This window comes from Neolamprologus brichardi, chromosome 12, assembly GCF_056152115.1.
Source record: "Neolamprologus brichardi isolate AB-2024 chromosome 12, ASM5615211v1, whole genome shotgun sequence".
NCBI classification, from domain to species: Eukaryota; Metazoa; Chordata; class Actinopteri; order Cichliformes; family Cichlidae; genus Neolamprologus; species Neolamprologus brichardi.
The window spans coordinates 6,829,321-6,848,996 of NC_142115.1; the positions used below are offsets into that span (position 1 = coordinate 6,829,321).

General features: G+C 40.5%; 1 protein-coding gene across 1 annotated transcript; it reads left to right on the forward strand.

Annotated features, from left to right (window-relative positions):
- The first annotated feature begins 12,862 nt into the window (after nucleotides 1–12,862).
- On the forward strand, nucleotides 12,863–14,647 carry LOC148100142 (uncharacterized). The gene is made up of 4 exons (XM_087848672.1): nucleotides 12,863–12,993; nucleotides 13,135–13,386; nucleotides 13,917–14,006; nucleotides 14,181–14,647. Exons 1-4 carry the CDS (start codon nucleotides 12,864–12,866, stop codon nucleotides 14,450–14,452), a joined length of 744 nt encoding a protein of 247 aa, XP_087704798.1. The 5' UTR covers nucleotide 12,863; the 3' UTR covers nucleotides 14,453–14,647.
- The last annotated feature ends 5,029 nt before the right edge of the window (nucleotides 14,648–19,676 follow it).

The following is a 19,676-nucleotide window of genomic DNA, read 5'->3' on the forward strand; positions in this document are numbered from 1 at the left end:
GAGAAAAGCCCAACAATCATATGACCCCCTATGAGCAAGCACTCTGTCAACAGTGGGAAGGAAAAACTCAATTTTAACAGGAAGAAACCTCTGGCAGAACCAGGCTCAGGGAGGGGCGGCCATCTCCTAAGACCGGTTGGGGTGAGAGAAGGAAGACAGGATAAAGACATGCTGTGGAAGAGAGACAGAGGTTAATAACAGATATGATTCAATGCAGAGAGGTCTGTTAATACATAGTGAGTGAGAAAGGTGACTGGAAAGGAAAAACTCAATGCATCATGGGAATCCCCGGCAGTCTACGTCTATTGCAGCATAACTAAGGGAGGATTCAGGGTCACCTGGTCCAGCCCTAACTATATGCTTTAGCAAAAAGGAAAGTTTTAAGCCTAATCTTGAAAGTAGAGATAGTGTCTGTCTCCCGAATCCAAACTGGAAGCTGGTTCCACAGAAGAGGGGCCTGAAAACTGAAGGCTCTCCCTCCCATTCTACTTTTAAATGCTCTAGGAACAACAAGTAGGCCTGCAGTGTGAGAGCGAAGTGCTCTAATAGGGTGATATGGTACTACAAGGTCATTAAGATAAGATGGGGCCTGATTATTTAAGACCTTGTATGTGAGGAGCAGGATTTTGAATTCAATTCTGGATTTAACAGGAAGCCAAAGAAGGGAAGCCAAAACAGGAGAAATCTGCTCTCTCTTTCTAGTCCCCGTCAGGACTCTTGCTGCAGCATTTTGGATTAACTGAAGGCTTTTCAGCGAGTTTTTAGGACATCCTGATAATAATGAATTACAGTAGTCCAGCCTGGAAGTAATAAATGCATGAACTAGTTTTTCAGCGTCACTCTGAGACAGGATATTTCTAATTTTAGAGATGTTGCGCAAATGCAAGAAAGCAGTCTTACATATTTGTTTAATATGTGGATGACAGGCTTTATACCTAGTCGTAGTTTTAATCATAACAAAGGTAAAGCCCAAGTGTGCTATAAAATCTCTACTTCATCCAAAGGGGAGCACTCTATCATGATTTATGATAATAGCATTTATCATAACCTCATACACGTACGCATAAGAGCACACACTCCAGTATTCATGTGAACATTCAGCGTTGCCTCACAAATTAAAATTATTCATCTTTTTAGCTTGTTTCATTCAGTAAAGGCTCCTGGACCCATTTCCCACTCTGCTCATACAAGGAAAATGATGATGACTCAGTTTTTCCTGAAATAGGTTGCTTCTCAGCAGTAATGCTGTTTTTATTTCATAGCCTTCTACACTGAACAGTTCTAGTCTAGAGTTTGGTCGTATTAAGAAGAACCTATTTAAACATGAGCACACTGTCACTGTGGATGTGGACGTTGATGCTACACATTTGGTAATTCAGGGTTAATAGGGCACTTACATTTGATCACACAAAGTGCAACACATTGATGGTCTGTGGACGATTGTATTGTTGACTTGATTTTGCCTCACAAAGGCAAGAAAGGGCAGAGTGCCAAGTCAATGAAGACGACAATGTGCCGCTCCAATGCTTTCAATAAAATTACAAAGTGGAGGAGTGCTGTGAACAGACATAGAGGATGTTAAAAACACACTAAGGCAATATAGCCTCAAAGAATAAAAGTGGTTTCTATTTATTTTAACATGCTGGCAGTGTCAGAGGGTCCGGGTCAGGAAGAAGGCATGTCATACTTAGATAATAACATCTAGTGTCAATTCTGAATTAAGCTGTCCTTAGCTTTGCAGCAGTAACAGGCTGAAGCACTTGCACAACTCGCTTTGGCTTGATGTGTGGATAAAAATGATTTCGATTTAGATATTCACTGGTTCTTCCAACAGAAATTAAAAACGTTGGTTTGTCTATGTACATGTAAATGCAACTTTCATAGCTCACTGCTCTTCACCCTATACCTGCCTAACTAATGCAGCAATGTGTCGTGGTTAATTATGTAGTTCTCATGTAAGACTGAGGATGGGAATGAAAAGGTCATTTGTAGAATTTTGGACTTTGAACAGTGCTTGTATGTCCAAACTGTGTTTTAGTAAGCAGGTTTTTGTTTTCATGTGTTTTTTATGTGCAATATTTCTGCTGCTAGTTTGTTACTATTCCACTGAAAGACAGGAAAGAAAATATACGTAGACATACACAATGCAGGTTTCAAAAAATGAAAAATGTCCTGTGGAGAAGAAAATGCCCTGAACTTACAAACCAAAATGCATAACACAGAAAATCTGACTTCCTTACATGAAACACCATAACCAAGTGGCCGGCATAGTAAACAGAAACATCTGTGTTGAGTATGGCTTGGAAGTCCCGAGGGAGACTGCCGAGGGTGGTCGAGAATGACCGAGCTAAGATCCTGTGGGACTTCCAAATACAGATGGACAAAATGGTGGTGGCTAAACATCGGACATAGTGGTGGTGGACAAACAGAAGAAAATGGTCGTAGTGATCGATGTAGCGGTTCCAAATGACAGCAACATCAGGAAGAAGGAACACGAGAAACTCGAGAAATACCAAGGGCTCAGAGAAGAGCTTGAGAAGATGTGGAGGGTGAAGGTAACAGTGGTCCCAGTGGTAATCGGAGTACTAGGTGCAGTGACTCCCAAGCTAGGCGAGTGGTTCCAGCAGATCCCAGGAACAACATCCAAGATCTCTGTCCAGAAGAGTGCAGTCCAAGGAACAGCTAAGATACTGCGCAGCACCCTCAAGATTGTTTAAAAAAAAAAAATTCCAAGCAGTCTATCTGCAAAGGCTAAAATTACGTTTGTACAGCTGCTCGTTAATGCTAATCAGCCAGTCTCGTGGAATCAACTCATTGCATTTTGGGCTTGTAGACATAGAAAACCTGCTGAAGCTCAAACTGAGCATCAGAATTCAGAAGTGACTGAACGTAGCACGACTGTTGGTGTTGTAACAAGTTGGTGTTGTGACAAGTTGGTCTGAAACTGTTTTCCTGCACAACTATCTCTAGAATTTACAGATAATGGTCTGAAAAACACAATATCCACTGAGGGACAGGGCAAAAACATCTGATTGGTATCATAAGTCATAAGAGAATGGAGAGTCACTCAAATAACCACTTACTACAACCAAGATATGCAGAAGAGCATTTCTGAATAGAAAACATGAAGCAGATGCAGTACAGCAGCAGAAGACCACACTAGATACAACTTTTGTCAGCTAAGAACTGGAAACTGTGATTGCAGTTGGCTCATCAAAATTGGACAAAATTGAAGACAGGTAAAACTTTGCCTGATGGCTCTTGATTTGTGCTGCTACATATGCAAGGTAGGGTAATTTAGTGTAAACAACACAAAAGCTCCATGGATCGATGCCGCCAGGCAGCAGGTGCGCAAATGACCCACTCCTGACTGGAGGAGGTAGTGACGAACAATAAAAATACAGGACTTCTTCGAGACCCTGTAACTGGAATGAATACAGTTCATACCTTTTAACGAGGATCCATTAGAGGGTACGTCTGGTTCCAGCAATCATGGTAATTGGGGTGGCTGTAGCTCAGGCGGTGCTCAAGCACCATGTTACAAAGCTCAGATCATCTCAAAGTGGTTTTTGGAACTTAACAATGAGTTAACTCTACTGAAATGGTCTTCACAGTCATCAAATCTCAATTTAGTAGAGAACCTTAGAGACGTGGTGGAACGGGAGACTCATGTCATGGATGTACCACCGACAGAACTGTAGCAGCTGTGTGATGCTATCAAATCAACATGGACCAGATTCTCTGAGGATTCTCTGAGGAATGCTTCCAGCACCTTTGTTGAATCTGTGCTATGAAAAACAAGGCCCAACCCAGTACTAGCAAGGTGTATCAAAGAAAGAGTCAGGTACGTCTATGCTACCTTGGTTCTTCTATATTAAGCTCAACCTTAATGATTGTTTAACTACAATTACTATTTGGATGTTTCAAAATGTCTTGCGCCTCAAAATGAGCAAAACTGAGATTTCTGTGCTTGGCTATGCTTGTTTTCACTAAGGAAGTCAGTCAGTAAAGGTTTCCCTCGCAGGCAAATTATGCCCTAAGAATCTCAGTGCTATTTTTAGCAAGTATTTGAAACATTAAGAATAACTCACTTTTCAAAAGTGACTTTAAAAAAAATTAATTACATACAAAATCCTTGCTTCTAGATTAAAACTGCAAAGACCACATTCTAGCAGTCTTTTAAAAACTTAAAACAAGTTATCGTATTAGTGACCAGTTTAAAAATCATGTTTCATATATCTTTCTTTATACTCTTTATGTGTTTCTCTAAATCTTAAGAGTAAAGCAGCAATACAGCGTTTAGCAGCAGGCATGAGTCTAGATGTGCTATCCAAGTTCGACTGACACAGGAGCAGGAGATATGACAAGGCAGGGCATAAGATGAAAGAAACATCAGCCTGGCTTTCATTTGAAATCTGAAAGACCAGCAGCATCATCAGCACTCTCAGATGTGTGACACTGTACATCCATGTAGTCCAAACCAAATCCACTCAGAAACTATCCTGATGAAAGAGTTGCAGCTGGAATGCGACTCCTCTCATGTAAAAACAAAACCTGCAACTGCAGGTGCAGGAAAAATGATTCGGTTTGGCTCTGAGGTGCAAAAAGCAACAATAAAAGAGAAAAGACAATATTTTAAAAAAGACAACAACTGAAAAGAAAGGCAAACACTATTTTACTTTAAAGAAAAGAAGGGAAAAAGTTTCGTTTAAGTTTAATCTTAAACGAGAGAAAAGCTTGTTTACTCAGTGTGATTGTTTTTTAATGTTGGTTTTAATTGATCTGTTATTGTATATTTTTCACATGTTTGATCGGGATATTGTATTTGTTGTAATGTTATGTACTTATGCGCCACATGTATTTTTGACTTTTGTTGCCATGATGCCAGGTCTGTTTAGGAAATTAGATTTTTAATCTCAATGAGATTTTTACCTGGATAAATAAATGACTAATAAATGACTAAGCTTTCAAAAAATGTGTTTCTAATTAGCAGCTATGAGGGTTTGCCATGCCCCTTAAGGACACAGCTCAGTTAACAGCCAAACAAACAAAACAAAAAAAACCAAGTTGACCTAGGACACAATGCAGATATTGTGGTACTATGATGATATCATGATTGTAATATAGCTAATGTGTGTGGCCTCCACAGCATACTTATGTCAACATGGACCTGCACGAGGGAGCGTAAAGTAGCTTCGCCCTCTGTTGTATTTTTTTTTAAGTAGTAAAAACATGAAAGATACTGACAGAAATACAATAATGAAACACTAACTTCAAAGTTATTTAACTGTAGAAGATGAGTTAATCCAGTCCCGTTCCCTGCTGTATGTACATTAAGATTATTTGCATATGTCTCCATCAAACTATGAGACACTGTAATGATGGACAACAGTTGGTTTTATAAAGCCTTGCTTTCTGTTTGGAATAAATAAGTTTTTTAAACCTAATTCTATTCTTTTTACTGTGATTTATGGATTGATGGAGAGAGCTACATGGCATGAGCAGAAACACAAATAATAATATGATTTTTGTAAATAATATAGGGTAAGTCTGGTCCTGACTTCAGCTTTAACACCATGGGTGGCAGAGCCTTTTGCTGTCCTGCACCGTGTATTTGGATCTTATTACAATTTCACCTCCATCTGCTAGACTCTTTGACACAGTTCAAATTGAAGCTTAGAATCCGTCTGTTTTCATTAATGTAGTACATTCATAATAATCCTGGATTTTAAATCTCTTTGGTGCTGTTCTTGTTATTAATTTTGTGGTGTAAGGCAACCTTGAATGCTTTGAAAGGCACCAACAAATAAAATTTATTTCTTTTATTTCTTTTATCTTTATGCTCTTTATGTGTTTCTTTTCCCTAAAATTGTCATAACGCCCCATGGCTTATTTCTATGAATTTAACAGTCATGTTTTGTTACAATTGTTCATAACTTCTATGATTTGTCTGTATGCACATCCATGTTCAGAGTGCTAAACTCTGAACATGGCTTCACCACTTCTGTGAAATAAATATATTATTAATATGTATTCATTTTTCAGTAGAAGGCACGTGATTAACCCTCTCAGAAAATAGTGCAATGCAAAATGCAACATTGTAAATAATCAAACGGGATGGCCGAGCATGCGTCAAGACATTTACTTCCTCTTGTTTTACTGTTGTCTTTGTTTGAACCCGTGTGTTTCCTGCAGCTGTGTCCTATTCCCATCATCTCCCAGTGTACTGTATTTACTGTATTTACTGCCCAGTCAGTTCTTTGCACCTTGTCATTTTGTTGTTATCCCTTCCTGTTTCCTGGTTACTTTGGTTTTCCATGGACTCCTGGATTTAGTTACCCTTTTGGACTTTTCCATGGACTGTTCTGTATATCTATGCCAATTAAAGGCACACTGTAAGTTTTAAGTCGACCTGCCGTATTTTCATCTGCTTTTGTGGTCCACTTCCACACTCCCACCTTTTCTCATTTTAAACATCTGATATATTTTCTGTGTGTTACAGAATAAAATATGGGTTTAGGTGATTTGCAAATAATTTCATTCTGCTTTAAGTTTTTTGGGATTTGGAGTTGTAGTCAGACTCATAGACTGTATATAAAAGATGGATATACTGTGCAGAAGTTCCTTAAAACTTCCTCCTTTTTAATGGACAGCAATTACATATTAGAATTACAAAAAGGAATCTCAGTTGTTCGTTTTGGGTGTTATTAAATACAGTTTGATGCTAATTTTGCAAAATATGGCTCACATTAGAGTTAAAACCTTTGGATAAGCTTTTGCTTCATCCTTTAACTGACAAGTTCTTCTTTTATATGCAGTCTACTGTCAAGATTTCGCCCCAAACCCTTCTTTTGTTACTGCCCCTCAGTCACTTCACCGTGGTGCTGTGTCTATCTCTACATCAGATAGTAGCAGAGCTAGCTGTAAATGTGGAATTGCTGTCATGCTGCAGAATACATTGTGATACAGAAAGATGCCTCCCTGATGGCAAAACTTGATGGAAACTGTTAAAAACCTGGGACATGCTAGTTGAGGGGATCATGGTGTCCACCTGACACCTGAACAACCTGTTTCTAGCAAAAATGGATATAAACAACACATTTTAACTTTTGTGCCTCTATTGAGAAGGGCTAACATGTCTCCATAAGCTGCTTTTAAAAGTCAATCAGATGTTCTTGCAGTTGCAGATGGAATGTATCCTTCTCTTAGGGAGTAGTTACTGTGTGTTGACTGCTTTCCAAGCCTGCTGTGTCGTACATTTTGTTGCCTTTTCATCAGAACCAGTAAAGGCCTGGGGTTGCCAAATAACCAGCTGAGGAGGGATGATTGACCTGCAGAGATGAAAACACATGTATTAGGGAGCATCTCTTTTATCTAGGCAGCCTGTCTCTGCCTATGCTCAAAAAATACATATATATGCACACTCACAGAGACCTACAAAAAGTCTATTGCCAAACTCAAACATGCACACAATGACTTTGTCAAAAACATGTGCAGTTGATTTCTACATTAATTTTAATGGATTAAAGCTACTTCCATAGGGAACACAGCACAAATACTAATGTGGAGCATCGTCTACCACATTCCTATTAAAATGTTAAACAAGCAAGAAAACAACATAGATTAAGGACATGGTGATGGCCTCACAGAGTCCCTTCAGAAACAGAAACTGAATAACCTCAAAGTGATCCCATTGAATACTCACAGAAAACCAGCTGGTGGCAGTTTATATATCGATCTGACTTTTCCAGCTGCTGATTAGATGAAAAAACGGGAGCTCATGCACAGTTTATCCTTGAGTTCTGCTTTATGAACTGATCGCTGTCAGTGTGGTAGATTATGACGTTTGACGCTTTACGTTTGAATCAATGAGACCTCCTCTGTGCATCGTAAAACTCTTTAAACTGATCTAGTGTTGGGATTTATCCTTTCCTCTGAGGAATTTCAAAGAAAACACAGGAAACACATTTTAACATCCATCGAAGATTGTTCTTAGGAAATGTGTTTTAGTTAATTTGCTCTAATCACTTTTGGAAAACTATGAAAACAGAATGAAAAAATGACTCAAGATTAAAAAAAAAAGAAGAAATCTTTAAGCTAAAATACATCTTGCAGTACATAACACAGGGGTGTTTTATCACCCAGGCAACAGAGCAGGACATACAGAGGCCCTCCCACCCATGTTCATGGGTATGTGATACTGATGTAGCATTCACAATTTCACATCAGAGGCGCACACTGAGATGAAGAAGAGCCGGGGTCTCACACATTCAAAATTAATTCAAAATTCAAAATCGTTTTGCTATTCAGCGTGCACTCCATGTTTTGTTTCAGTGAAATGAAGCAGCAGATTACCTTTAGATTAACATGTCAACAAAAACGCACACACGACTCAACCGACCATCGAGTATCCGACAGCAAACGTCTCCACAGGACATTCGGGCTCTCCCAAGCCCAGGAAGGTTTCAATTTCATTATGGGACCAGTTGATGAAATCCATAATTGTTTAGGTTTTAGAGAACAAAACTCTTTGAGGGTTAGCGTTAGACGAGACTAGACAAAGACATAGAAGCAGCAGCAGGGAAGATAAGGGAGGGAGAGGGTGAACGATACGTCCGCCTCCTCCGAGAGCCAAAGAGATATGCCGATTACTGTACATGCTCTGTTCTGGGACCTCCACGGCCTTCTGTGGACATGCATGCTAAGCCAAAGGTGGAGAGAGCAGCAACAAGATCTCCACCACAAAACTGAGCAGGCATCAATTACAAGAGATTTTACACTAATGAAGTCAGATACAGCACTGAAAGGAGCTGCAGTGGAAAGCTGGTTTCAAAATGGCTTTGAGAGGCACAACTGATGAGATTTGCCAAGTGGATACAGAAGAGTTAATATATTCCATGCCAAAAAAAGACCAATATGCAGATAAGCTGCGACAACAAAAGGCTGAAATAATGTCAGCAAATGTCCAACTAGTGCTTCCAAAGACTGAACCAGAACCTAAGGCCACAGTGGAGTTCTGCTGTTAAACTGATGTTATGAATTAAATCTGTACCCACATCAGTGAAAACTTGGAACTTAAAAGAAAGAGAAGGTTATCCATTTGCATTCATTATAACATGTGGTGTGCGTACTTCAGCGAATTCACATTGTCTGAGAGGATGATAATCATGAAATAAGAAACCTAATGGAGGCTATATTATTTTTTATCCCTGCTGGGTAGTGAAGCCTCCACATTAAAAACAACATTTCATTTAGAACTGAAAGGCAGCACTGCTCCTCGTTACATCACAACAGTGATGGAGAGTGAATTTTGAAGCGTGGCAAATGTAGCTGAAGTAGAGAGATGTGAACAAATGCCAGAGTATCCATCCATCCTTCCTCTTCTGCTTATCCAATTCGAGATGCGGTACACCCTGGACAGGTCACTAGTCCGTCACAGGAATTTGCTTACTTTAAATCTTAAATTTAAAGCCCAGTTTAGGTCCAGATCTGACCACTTTCACATTTAACATGAATATCATTTTTTAAAAATCTGATAATGCTTCCTTGCTAAGATTTAGATGAAAATGCTGATACTGCACTCACATTTTTATGTGTGTTTCCTTAAAAATAGTCTGCCATTGGTGCTTCTAAAGTAAGTTCATAATTGCATATAAAAGCTCCATCCAAAACCTTTGACAGATAATAAGAAAGCTTCTTGATTGTAATTCATCAGCTCATCCTCCTGCATCAGCTCTAAAGTCATTCTCCACCTGTGTAGTCACACATTGTGTTAGTTATCCTAGGCCACGTCACTCGGATCTTTTACTCTGTTATGATGTTTGTGTTAAGACTTGCCACCTCATAGCAGCCTGCCAGTTTGCCAGCATTTGGTTGTCACTTCGAGAACTAGCTGCCCACCCTCTCCCACTCTGCTCTCACTCTGCTGTCAGTCCACACTCACTCTGCTCAGCCCAACCACAGCTCAAACGTACACTCACCACTGGAATATTCACAATAAAAACATCTCTAGCTTCAGTCTGTGTGTCATTTGTTGCTTGGTTGCAGGAAAAAAAAAAGACTCTTCACCACTGTCTCACTCGAGCACAGATGCCTTTTAACTTTCTCTATTTTTTTTAAACCCAAACTCAATATAGAAGAGTAGTTGTGACATACAGTGAGTGGTCCTGCTGATGTCCCTTATGTGTTAACATTTCGTCCCACTTTCTTCTAGTGCTTTCCACCTTTTACTGTGCTCTCAGCTCTACCTTTGCTCTTTTCTTACACCTGTAGTTTTTCCCTCCACACTGCTTGGCCCAGTGCACTCATGGACTGACTGCTGATTCTGTGTGGACATAGACAGAGATGTGCTAGCAATCCTGTAGGATTAGATGCAAGAAGATCAAGGCATCAGAACGTCATTCAGCTATGACATTGCACTGCAAAATGTTTAAAGATGAGGTATGGCCTAAGTATCCCAAGTACACCGTTCCCATTCAGAGCTGCTTTAAATCCTTGTGGAATAGATTTAACAAGGTGTTGGAAACACGCCTCAGAGGTTTTGCTCCATATTGAAATGATTGGATTTGTCAGCTGCACATTCATGATGCAAATCCCTTGTTCTGGCACATCCCAAAGATGCTTTATTGGACTGAGATCTCATGACTGTGGAAGCCAGTGGAGTACTGGACTCAGTCTGATTGTCAAGAAATCAGTTTGAGATAAATTGAGCTGCTTCCAGCTGCCATCCAAATGTTATAGCAGAAATCAACACTCCTTAGACTGGGCATCGCTAAACCTCAGCTGTCTGTTCTTGAGGGGCTATTTGAGTTACTGTTGCATTCTTATCACCTCTGTCCGGCCTTTCTCTTCTGACCTCTGGCATAAACAAGACATTTTCAGAGAACTGATGCTCACTGGATATTTTTTCTTTTTTTAGATGACTTTCTGCAAACCCTTGAGTTTACGGTGAAATTGTAGTTTCTGAAATACCCAGACCAGACGTCTGGCACCTACGACCACTTAAATCACCTTTCTTCCCCATTCTTACTTGCCTGACAAGTTGCCTGGGAGGAGACACAAATACCATGGGAGTTGCATCAGGAAGTGCATAAAAATCTGCCAAATGAAACATGCAGACCTATACCTGCTGTAGTGATCCTGTGTTAATAAGGGTGTAGCTGAAAGTAGCTTATTGTGAGTAAAATAATATAGTATGTATAATATTTGGAACTCATTGCACTCTCTTTTCATTTATTTTACACTCTGTCCCAGCTTTCCTTTTTGCATTAGGGGTTGTATAAATAAAATTACTGTAATCTAATGCTGCATACAGTCCTCCACAGACCCTCTGTGTGAATGGATCCTTCCTCGATAAACCTAATCTCAAATATCCCTCACCAAACTGCTGTGCTCTTATTGGTTATTGGCAAATCATGCCCAAAGGAACCCCGAATTATGTTGTCTCTGACATTTGCAATGTCCTGTGTGGGCTGAGGAATAAATATGGTCCAAACAGGATGAGAGTGCCAACCTCACATTTAGAAATCAAAACCAAACTGGCTTCCCTCCAGTCACTGTATCCATCGATACCACACATTCCCATTTGAGAACTCACACACATTTACAGCAGGAAAATAAGCAGAAGAACTGATGTTCAGGCAGTGTGTAAATCAATAATGATGTACATTCATTGGCTGGTTGGCTCGAGCCGGCTCATACGGGGATATGGAATAAAGGAGAAATGGAAAGATGTGAAGCACCCACACATGAAAGACCTGAAAAGTCCTAATGGTAATTCCAGCTGCTTGTGTTCTACACGTTTTTTTTTTCTTGATGTACGGAGGGCATTAAATAGCCTATTATAAAATGCATAGCATTACTTACAAGCCATGCCTCAAGCAAAATTGAAGCCATCAGTAGAAGATGGTAATAGACGAAGTTTTAAATTGTTGTTTTAATGTGTCGTTCCATTTAGTCTGCACTTGTTTTTGCAGGACCATGAGTTCTGACATCTGGCTCCGCTGCTCAGAAACACACTTTAGAAACCACAGGGACTCTTTGAATATGGAGTTTCTCTACTCGCCACATTGTGTTGATGGCTTATGTTATTGTTGGGTTATTAAGTTGACAGCTGAGCCACACAAAACCCATCCTTAAAACAAAGCTGTCAGCAAGGCTACACAGTTACACTGTAACAGATGGTGACATTGTATCCAGCATGGTTGGACGTTTTAGAAGATCAGAGAGACTTAAGCAATGTTTAAAGTTAATTACGATTTTAGAAATTTATGAAGATTTTTTAAATAATCTGCCCACATGCTCAACTAATGCCAACATGGAGCTAAAATTTATCCACAACTAAAAGTATGAAATAAAACAAAATATTTTCACAGGAATCCATCCATCTGGAGCGGCTCCACGCTGGGACTACCAGGTCCTTCAGCTTCCAGTATGCTTTGTGTTCCACTCATTAGCTCCGTATCTACAAAGACCGCAAATCTCTTCAATGTGCCCCACTCCCACAACATGCAAAGTACAAATTCTAATACAGGAAAACAAACCTGAGTTTTAATTATTTACTTATTGCTTCTGATCCAAAGTTCTATCTTTTAACCAGCGTTTTTACTGCTACTTTTTTCCCTGTTATTCCATGACAGTCTGTTGTGGATCATCAGTGTACCGCGTCTTGCACGTTTGACTTGCAAAACACCCCACGCCCATCAGTTTTTGTGTTGCATTTTGTGCATACCGCTCGAGTTGGAAAAATCTCCGAAAACTCCAGCATCAAATCGCGCCGCGACAACCAATCAGGAGCCTGGTGACGTGCTCTGACCTAGGTCAAAGGGGCAGGTCCAGCCAAAGCCCTTCATTCTTCATTCAGTATGGAGGAAAAGCTCATCAGTGCCGTGGCTAATCATCCAGAGCTATATGATGCTAGCTGCTACTTCTACCGAGACAGGAATAAAAAGGACCGAGCTTGGAGGCACATAAGTGAGGAGATCGGGCAACCTGGTAAGTTCATTCATTCTTCTTTTTAATTTTCAGACTGACCCGATGAAGCCGCGCAAAAGCTAGCAAGCCCGCCTACGGTCCCGCTATTTTCCCACTGATGTACAAATACCTTTCCGCTAACAAGATAATGTGTTTATTCAGAGGACATCTGCAGGAGAAAGTGGAATAGCCTCAGGGACACGTATAATAAGGAGAAGAGGACAGAGAAGGAGAAGAGGAGTGGGTCTGCAGCAGGATCGGGGAGGAGATGGAAGTTCTTCGCGGTCATGGGGTTTCTGGACCCCTTCCTCACCCCGCGGGAGACTTGCTGTAATATGGTGCAGACCGTGGAGAACTTCCTCCCCGAGGACCAGGGACAGCCCGGAGAGGCAGCAGGGGAGTGTCAGTCAGAAGGTATGTTTACAGTGAATTAATGTAGGCAGTTAATTTATGCGTGTTGTCATATAGGAATATATTTTGTTTATTAATAAACAGTATACAGTCGTCCCTGTTCATCCATCACTGCCTCGCCTTTTCGCTGTTTTTTTTATTTTTTTATTGCACCTTACAGCTGTCAACAATGCGCATTGCATTCTGCAGCCCAATGTCTCCTGCGCTTGCCAAACTTATCATGTTTGGTTTTGATAACCATCATGTCTAATAGAAAAAACAGCACAAAAACACTCATAACTATGACCCTCATTCGGAAATACACACCTGCACCGCGAGGGAAAAAGGCGCACTAAAGTGGCGCCGTAGATGGAGAAAAAGCGCGGCATAATAATACTTTTACGTTTTAAAATCGACAAAGGTTTGCACTTTGAGAATCAACTTGTGAGAACTGCGACTACTGTTCATGTGCTGCAATAAATGAGGGACCACTGTATATAATTTCTCTATGAATATTGTCTTCAACCTGTTAACATTTAATATTGTCTTGATAGAGTCAACTGATTATGCAGCAGAGTCATCCCCTGTTGCTTCACCTGGCTCCCCAGTCCCTGGTCCCTCCACTCCTGCTGCTGCACCCACAGGTATGTACATCAAGCACTGACAGCTTTTTACTTGCTTGGATTCCCTTGTGATTACCTTTACTAAATATCTACAACCAATCTGTTTATATCCTGTTTTTTTTTTTCAATGTTGAAAATGAAAATCTAGTAGCAGCCTTCTCATTACTTTGTGTTGTTTTGTGCTGTGTTTTACAGGCCCACAGAGGAGGACAGCTCGAAGGCGGTCGAGGGACGGGTCCCAGGACGGGTCCCAGGACGGTCCATCGGCGGTGGAGCTGGCCATCCTGGAGTCCCTAAAGAGGCCACGCCAGTCTCCAACAGAACATTTCCTCCTCGGCCTTGTTCCTGCTCTGGAGAGCATGCCGCCTCAGACACGAGAATTTGTGAAATTTCAAATGTGTAAATTAGCTTTTGAAAACAGCACAGCTGTGTTAAATTTGGAAACATTGGACCCTAATGATCAGTAGTTTTCTGATGAGGCAGCAGCTCTCCAGGGCAGAAACAATGTTGTTATTTTTCTCCTCCTTCTCCCTGAGGCTCTTCCACTCCAAGCTGGGTCCTTTTTATTCCTATCTCTCTGTAAATAGTTAAATTTTATATATTTATGTTTAATGTTTTTGTTAGTGAATTTATATATTTTTTCCAATAAACATTTGTAATGACTAATGTCTCTGTTCTACTACACAGCAAATGTTGACACACGACTTGACACAAGTAGAATTTATTTCATATTGTACTAATGACAAAATATACCAATATGATGCAAAAGTTTGGGCAACCTTGTTAAAAGTAATTATTTTCCTGTACAAATCGTTGGTTGTCACAATAAAAATCGTTAGTTAAATATATCATGTAGAAGACACAAACAGTAATATTTCAAGTTCAAGTTTAAATTTTATTCGCCACATGCAGTGGCAGGTTGCCCTGCAGTGGAATGAACCCGCCCCCCGACCTTACACACACAACACAGACATCACATGGGGATACAAGTCAGAAAACGGTTGCATTACAGAAAAAACTGAAATGTACACTACAATGGAAAAGTACAAGAGGAAAAAAAGAGACCTCTGCTCATGCTGGGCTATAGAGGACAGCATGAGAACAGGAAACAAAAGAACTGCATGAAAGCACATAAATGTCCACAGTACAACATTATAGAGCACGTGACCAGCAACAGGGTTGGGTAGGGGATAAGGAGTAATCCCAGGTGACACAGCAGCCATCCTGCCACTGCGCCGACTCTCCAGCGCGGGCCCAGACCCGCCTTGTGTTCCCAGGAGGCAACAAGCATCGAAGGCATTGGAAGGGGAGGGGGGATGTGTGAGTGCTTATCAGTGTAAATGTATGTGTGTCCATAGTTCAGCTGAGACAGTGTCCTTCGCCCTATCAGGCTAAGTAAACAGTCTACCAGCCAACCCAGGTGGCCTTGCATGGAATGGGAAGGAACAGACTAAACACAGTCGTTATCAGGGAGTTTTTGTTCAGCTCCAGCCTTGAGCCCACAGCTGATGCCGAAGGGGTCCTCCGACACCGACACTGGTCTCTCAATCTCCCGTTGGATAGCTGCGAGTTTCTCCATGATGTTATTTACCTTCAATTCCATGGTCTTTTCACTCTTTTGCTCACAGAGCAGATTCTGAGACCTCATGACCGCAGCCAACTGATCTGCGATGTAATCCAGCTTCCGTCCAGAGGTGTTGTTCCGAGTGGGTTCCTCCCCTGATGTAATCCAATATACGCAAGAGGTGTTATTCTGAGTATTCACTGCGGCCGTAAGCGCCTCCAAGCTCTTAACCATGCTGCATTCAGTGAGCCCTTTCTGAGAAGCCACACCTCGTCCCATTGTTTCAATCCCAGCGGGCAGCCTTGTGGGGGTTTGAAAGTGAAAGACGGTGGTATCGCCGGAATCGGCCGTCATCCAGGCGCAGCTCCTGGAGCAAATGGTGAAACTCACCAAACTGCTCACGCCTCTGGAGGACCTGATGGACCCAGGTACGGCGAGGACGTCCTTAACGCCGCTGCTCTGCTCTCCACAGTACATAGAGAAGGGAGACTCTCTCTTCAAGCTCTAGCTCGACAGCTGCCATCTTGCAAAGGTACATCTGGCACAACTTCCTCCCAAATCCCTCCCACATTTTCGGTGGATTTTTGGATTTTCCTTGGACACCCGTTGAGGTGGGAATGTGCACGCGTCAAATTAGGGGCGTTTGGGGCGTTTTCGCTCGCGTCTATTTTAGTTCGGTGTGAACACACCGTAAGTTTAAACAATACACAATTACACTCACTTTACTATTTAAGCAATGTGCAGTTGTCACATACCCTGTTTAAATTCAATTAACTGAAAAGACATGTTACAATCATGCTATTTGTAATGTCAGTTGTCTGCATTCAATGCTTTACAATTACAGTGTGAGAGAAAAATAATATTATGCATCCCTTGTTCTCACTGCAGTTTGTGTCCATCAATCATTACCCACAGACTGTCCCCACTTGCTTGTAAGCTCGCTCATCTTGGCTGAATCGACATCAAGTCAGATTATTGGGTATGCTGTATATTTTCAGATAAATGATGCATGTCCTGAGAATCACACCGCTCAAAAAAAAAAAAAAAATCACAGAAGACAGCAGACTATGAAAAATGGATTTTCTCAGGAGTCCACAAGATTCATATATCTTCTGTCTGCTAGTCATGTTAGGGTCAATCTAAGTATTTGCAGCAAATCTGCAAATCATTGTTATGGTGCTGATAAAGTCAGCTGGACATAAAACATCAACTATTGTTTTTTTCTTTAATGGGTTATCTCCTAAGTTAACATGAAAGAAAACCATCCATCCATCCATCCATCCATCCATTTTCCTACACTTATCCAATTTAGGAGCTGGAGCCTATTCCAGCTGCCAAAGGGCAAATGGAGGAGTACGTACGTCTGTCACCAGGTTAAAAAAGAGAGATTACTCTTATATACTTTTATGCACCTAATGGTGCAAATATCAAAAATATTTAAACAATTTTTAGTTAAAAGTCATTATCAAATCACCTTAAACACCATATGCTTTGACCAGGTGTTCAACTTCTGTGGAACTGCACAGCATTTTTATCCCTTTTCCCACATGTTGAGATAATGTACAATATTTTAATTGGCTGCACTTTTCAAAAGTCAGCACTGCAGGATAGATTTCTTTGGCATTTTATCTAATGGCTATGAAAATAAGCAGCAGAGTAGCAGACATTCATCTTCCCTGGTTCCATTGTTACTTATCTGGCAGGTCCTTTTATAATGTAATTGAACAATTCTCCTCAGTCTCCATCTCATGGGGTGTTCCCCAGGGGTCCGTTCTTGGTCCCATTTTATTCTCTAAATAATTTATATGGTCCTTTTGGGATCAGATCTGTAAATACAGTCTTAATTCGCACAGTTATACACACAGTTGCATGTTCTGCTAAAGGGTAGTTGTGGTTTCATGTGTGTAATTCACCTTAGTCTGAGATTTTCAACAAACAAAGAAGAAAAAGGAAAAGAATAAGTCTTAAAGTGGGCCACATCTTAGTAAGGCTAGTTTGTTTATGACTTAAGTTTCACTAGTCGGTCCTGAGTTATTTTTCTATGTTTCAGAGTTTTCTTGTGATCCAGCTTTAGGTTCTTAACTTTTAGGTTCTCTTTGTGTCTTTGTCCTCTTGCTCCCTCTGTGTGTGTGTGTCCTTTTGTCTTGTCTCCCTTTTCTTTTTTTCATGTTCCTTTCCTTGTGTGTCATTCCATGTCTCCCATGTTTGTTGTGTGTATTTATGTATGTTCTCCGCAGGTCGCCTTGTCTCTCTCTCTGTCTTTCTCTCTCTCTCTTTCAGGTGCGCATGCATGAGCATCTGTTGGAGGTGTGGCGAGGAGAACGAGTGTGAGGGTTCCTAAGGGTTTGAACTTTGCTTTCGCAGTGATGATTCACTTTTTGATTTCACTTTCTTTCACTGGTGTTTCTGTGTTGTTCTTTTTGGCAGAACAGAGCGTATAGCTCGGTGGGATGGCCTGAAGGAATCATGGGTCTGAAGCTTTCAGAGCCTCTCCCGTGGGCATAATATTAAAATATTGGTTGGCGCCAATTTTTTGGTTGTGGCTGTTTTTGGTTTTGGTTGGTTTGTCTATATGAGAAGTTGTCAGATGTAAACAGAATTATGACAGTGAGTAATATGATGTAAAAGTATTGAGCCTTTTGTTGAAAATATTGACTTAATCTTTAATGATCTGTTTCACATCTTTTCCAGATCTTTTGGGGAAAGGTTTATAAACCAACCACATTTAATGAGAAACCCATTCACAAAAACATAAACAGCCAAATATATCTTAAGAAAGATAATGGGTATTTCAACAATGTACAAAGGTTTTCGATATTTATTAGATCTACTGACTTGTACATCAAAATCAATTTACAATTCACAGATCAAAGTGGATCTATAAAGGCACAAATACTTCACCCACACTCTGATTTCGACACTAAACAAACAATGTGATTGGCAAAAATAGAAACTTTTATTTTACATTTTATTTAACATTTACATTTATATTATTTGAGGGGGGCCACATTGTTGCACTGTTTGCTAAAAAATGTGTATGAAACTGTATCTGACCTGGTCATGCTGAGTTTGGGTACATTTGGAAATTTAAGAGCATTTTTGGATCAGTGATCATCATCAGTAAAAAAAAAAAAAAAAAAAAAAAAAGTTTAATAATTGTCTTTTCTTAAAGAAGTGAGAACTCTGGCATTTCAGGGGGAAATGCCACAGTTTTGACATATATAGGAACCAGGTTGATCCTGCCTGCTGTGAATGTTTTAATGCAGTTAAATTCTATTCAATTCAATTCAATTTTATTTATACAGCGCCAAATCACAACAGTCGCCTCAAGGTAGACTCTACAATAATAGATACAGAGAAAAACCCAACAATCATATGACCCCCTATGAGCAAGCACTTTGGCGACAGTGGGAAGGAAAAACTCCCTTTTAACAGGAAGAAACCTCTGGCAGAACCAGGCTCAGGGAGGGGCGGGGCCATCTGCTGCGACCAGTTGGCCGAGAGAAGGAAGAAGGATAAAGACATGCTGTGGAAGAGAGACAGAGATTAACAAGTATGATTCAGTGCACAGAGGACTAAACACATAGTGAGAAAGGTGACTGGAAAGAAATACTCAATGCATCATGGGAATCCCCCACCAGCCTACACCTATTGCAGCATAACTAAGGGATAGTGTTGGGAAGGTTACTTTTAAAATGTATTCCACTACAGAATACATGCCCCAAAATGTATTTTGTAACGTATTCCGTTATGTTACTCAATGAGAGTAACGTATTCTGAATACTTTGGATTACTTAATATATTATTAAACTTTTTACAACTACATGAATGTACTATTGCTGTGTGATTTAGTACTATTACTGAAAGATACTTGCCATACCACTACCAACTAGATTTTTAAATCTTAATATAAAATGAGAAACAGTAGGTTGACATTAGGTAAGTCTGCACTTTTTGCAGCGAGAAAACTATTCCGCGCGTATATAAAACAGGTCCGCAGCTCCGGACCGTAGTAGAGCGACCTCTGGATTATACGTTTGGGTTCGTGTCGGGCTCATAGCCGAAAACTAGCTTTACTTTGTTGTCTGGGTCAACTTTGCTAGCGAGAGACACAGAGAGGCATTGAA

Bases quoted from the DNA above. Each gene is read 5' to 3' on its own strand.
- LOC148100142 (XM_087848672.1), top strand. From the start codon at position 12,864: ATGGAGGAAAAGCTCATCAGTGCCGTGGCTAATCATCCAGAGCTATAT. The intron at 12,994-13,134 runs GTAAGTTCATTC...GTGTTTATTCAG, and splicing joins TGAGGAGATCGGGCAACCTG to AGGACATCTGCAGGAGAAAG. The intron at 13,387-13,916 runs GTATGTTTACAG...TTGTCTTGATAG, and splicing joins AGGGGAGTGTCAGTCAGAAG to AGTCAACTGATTATGCAGCA.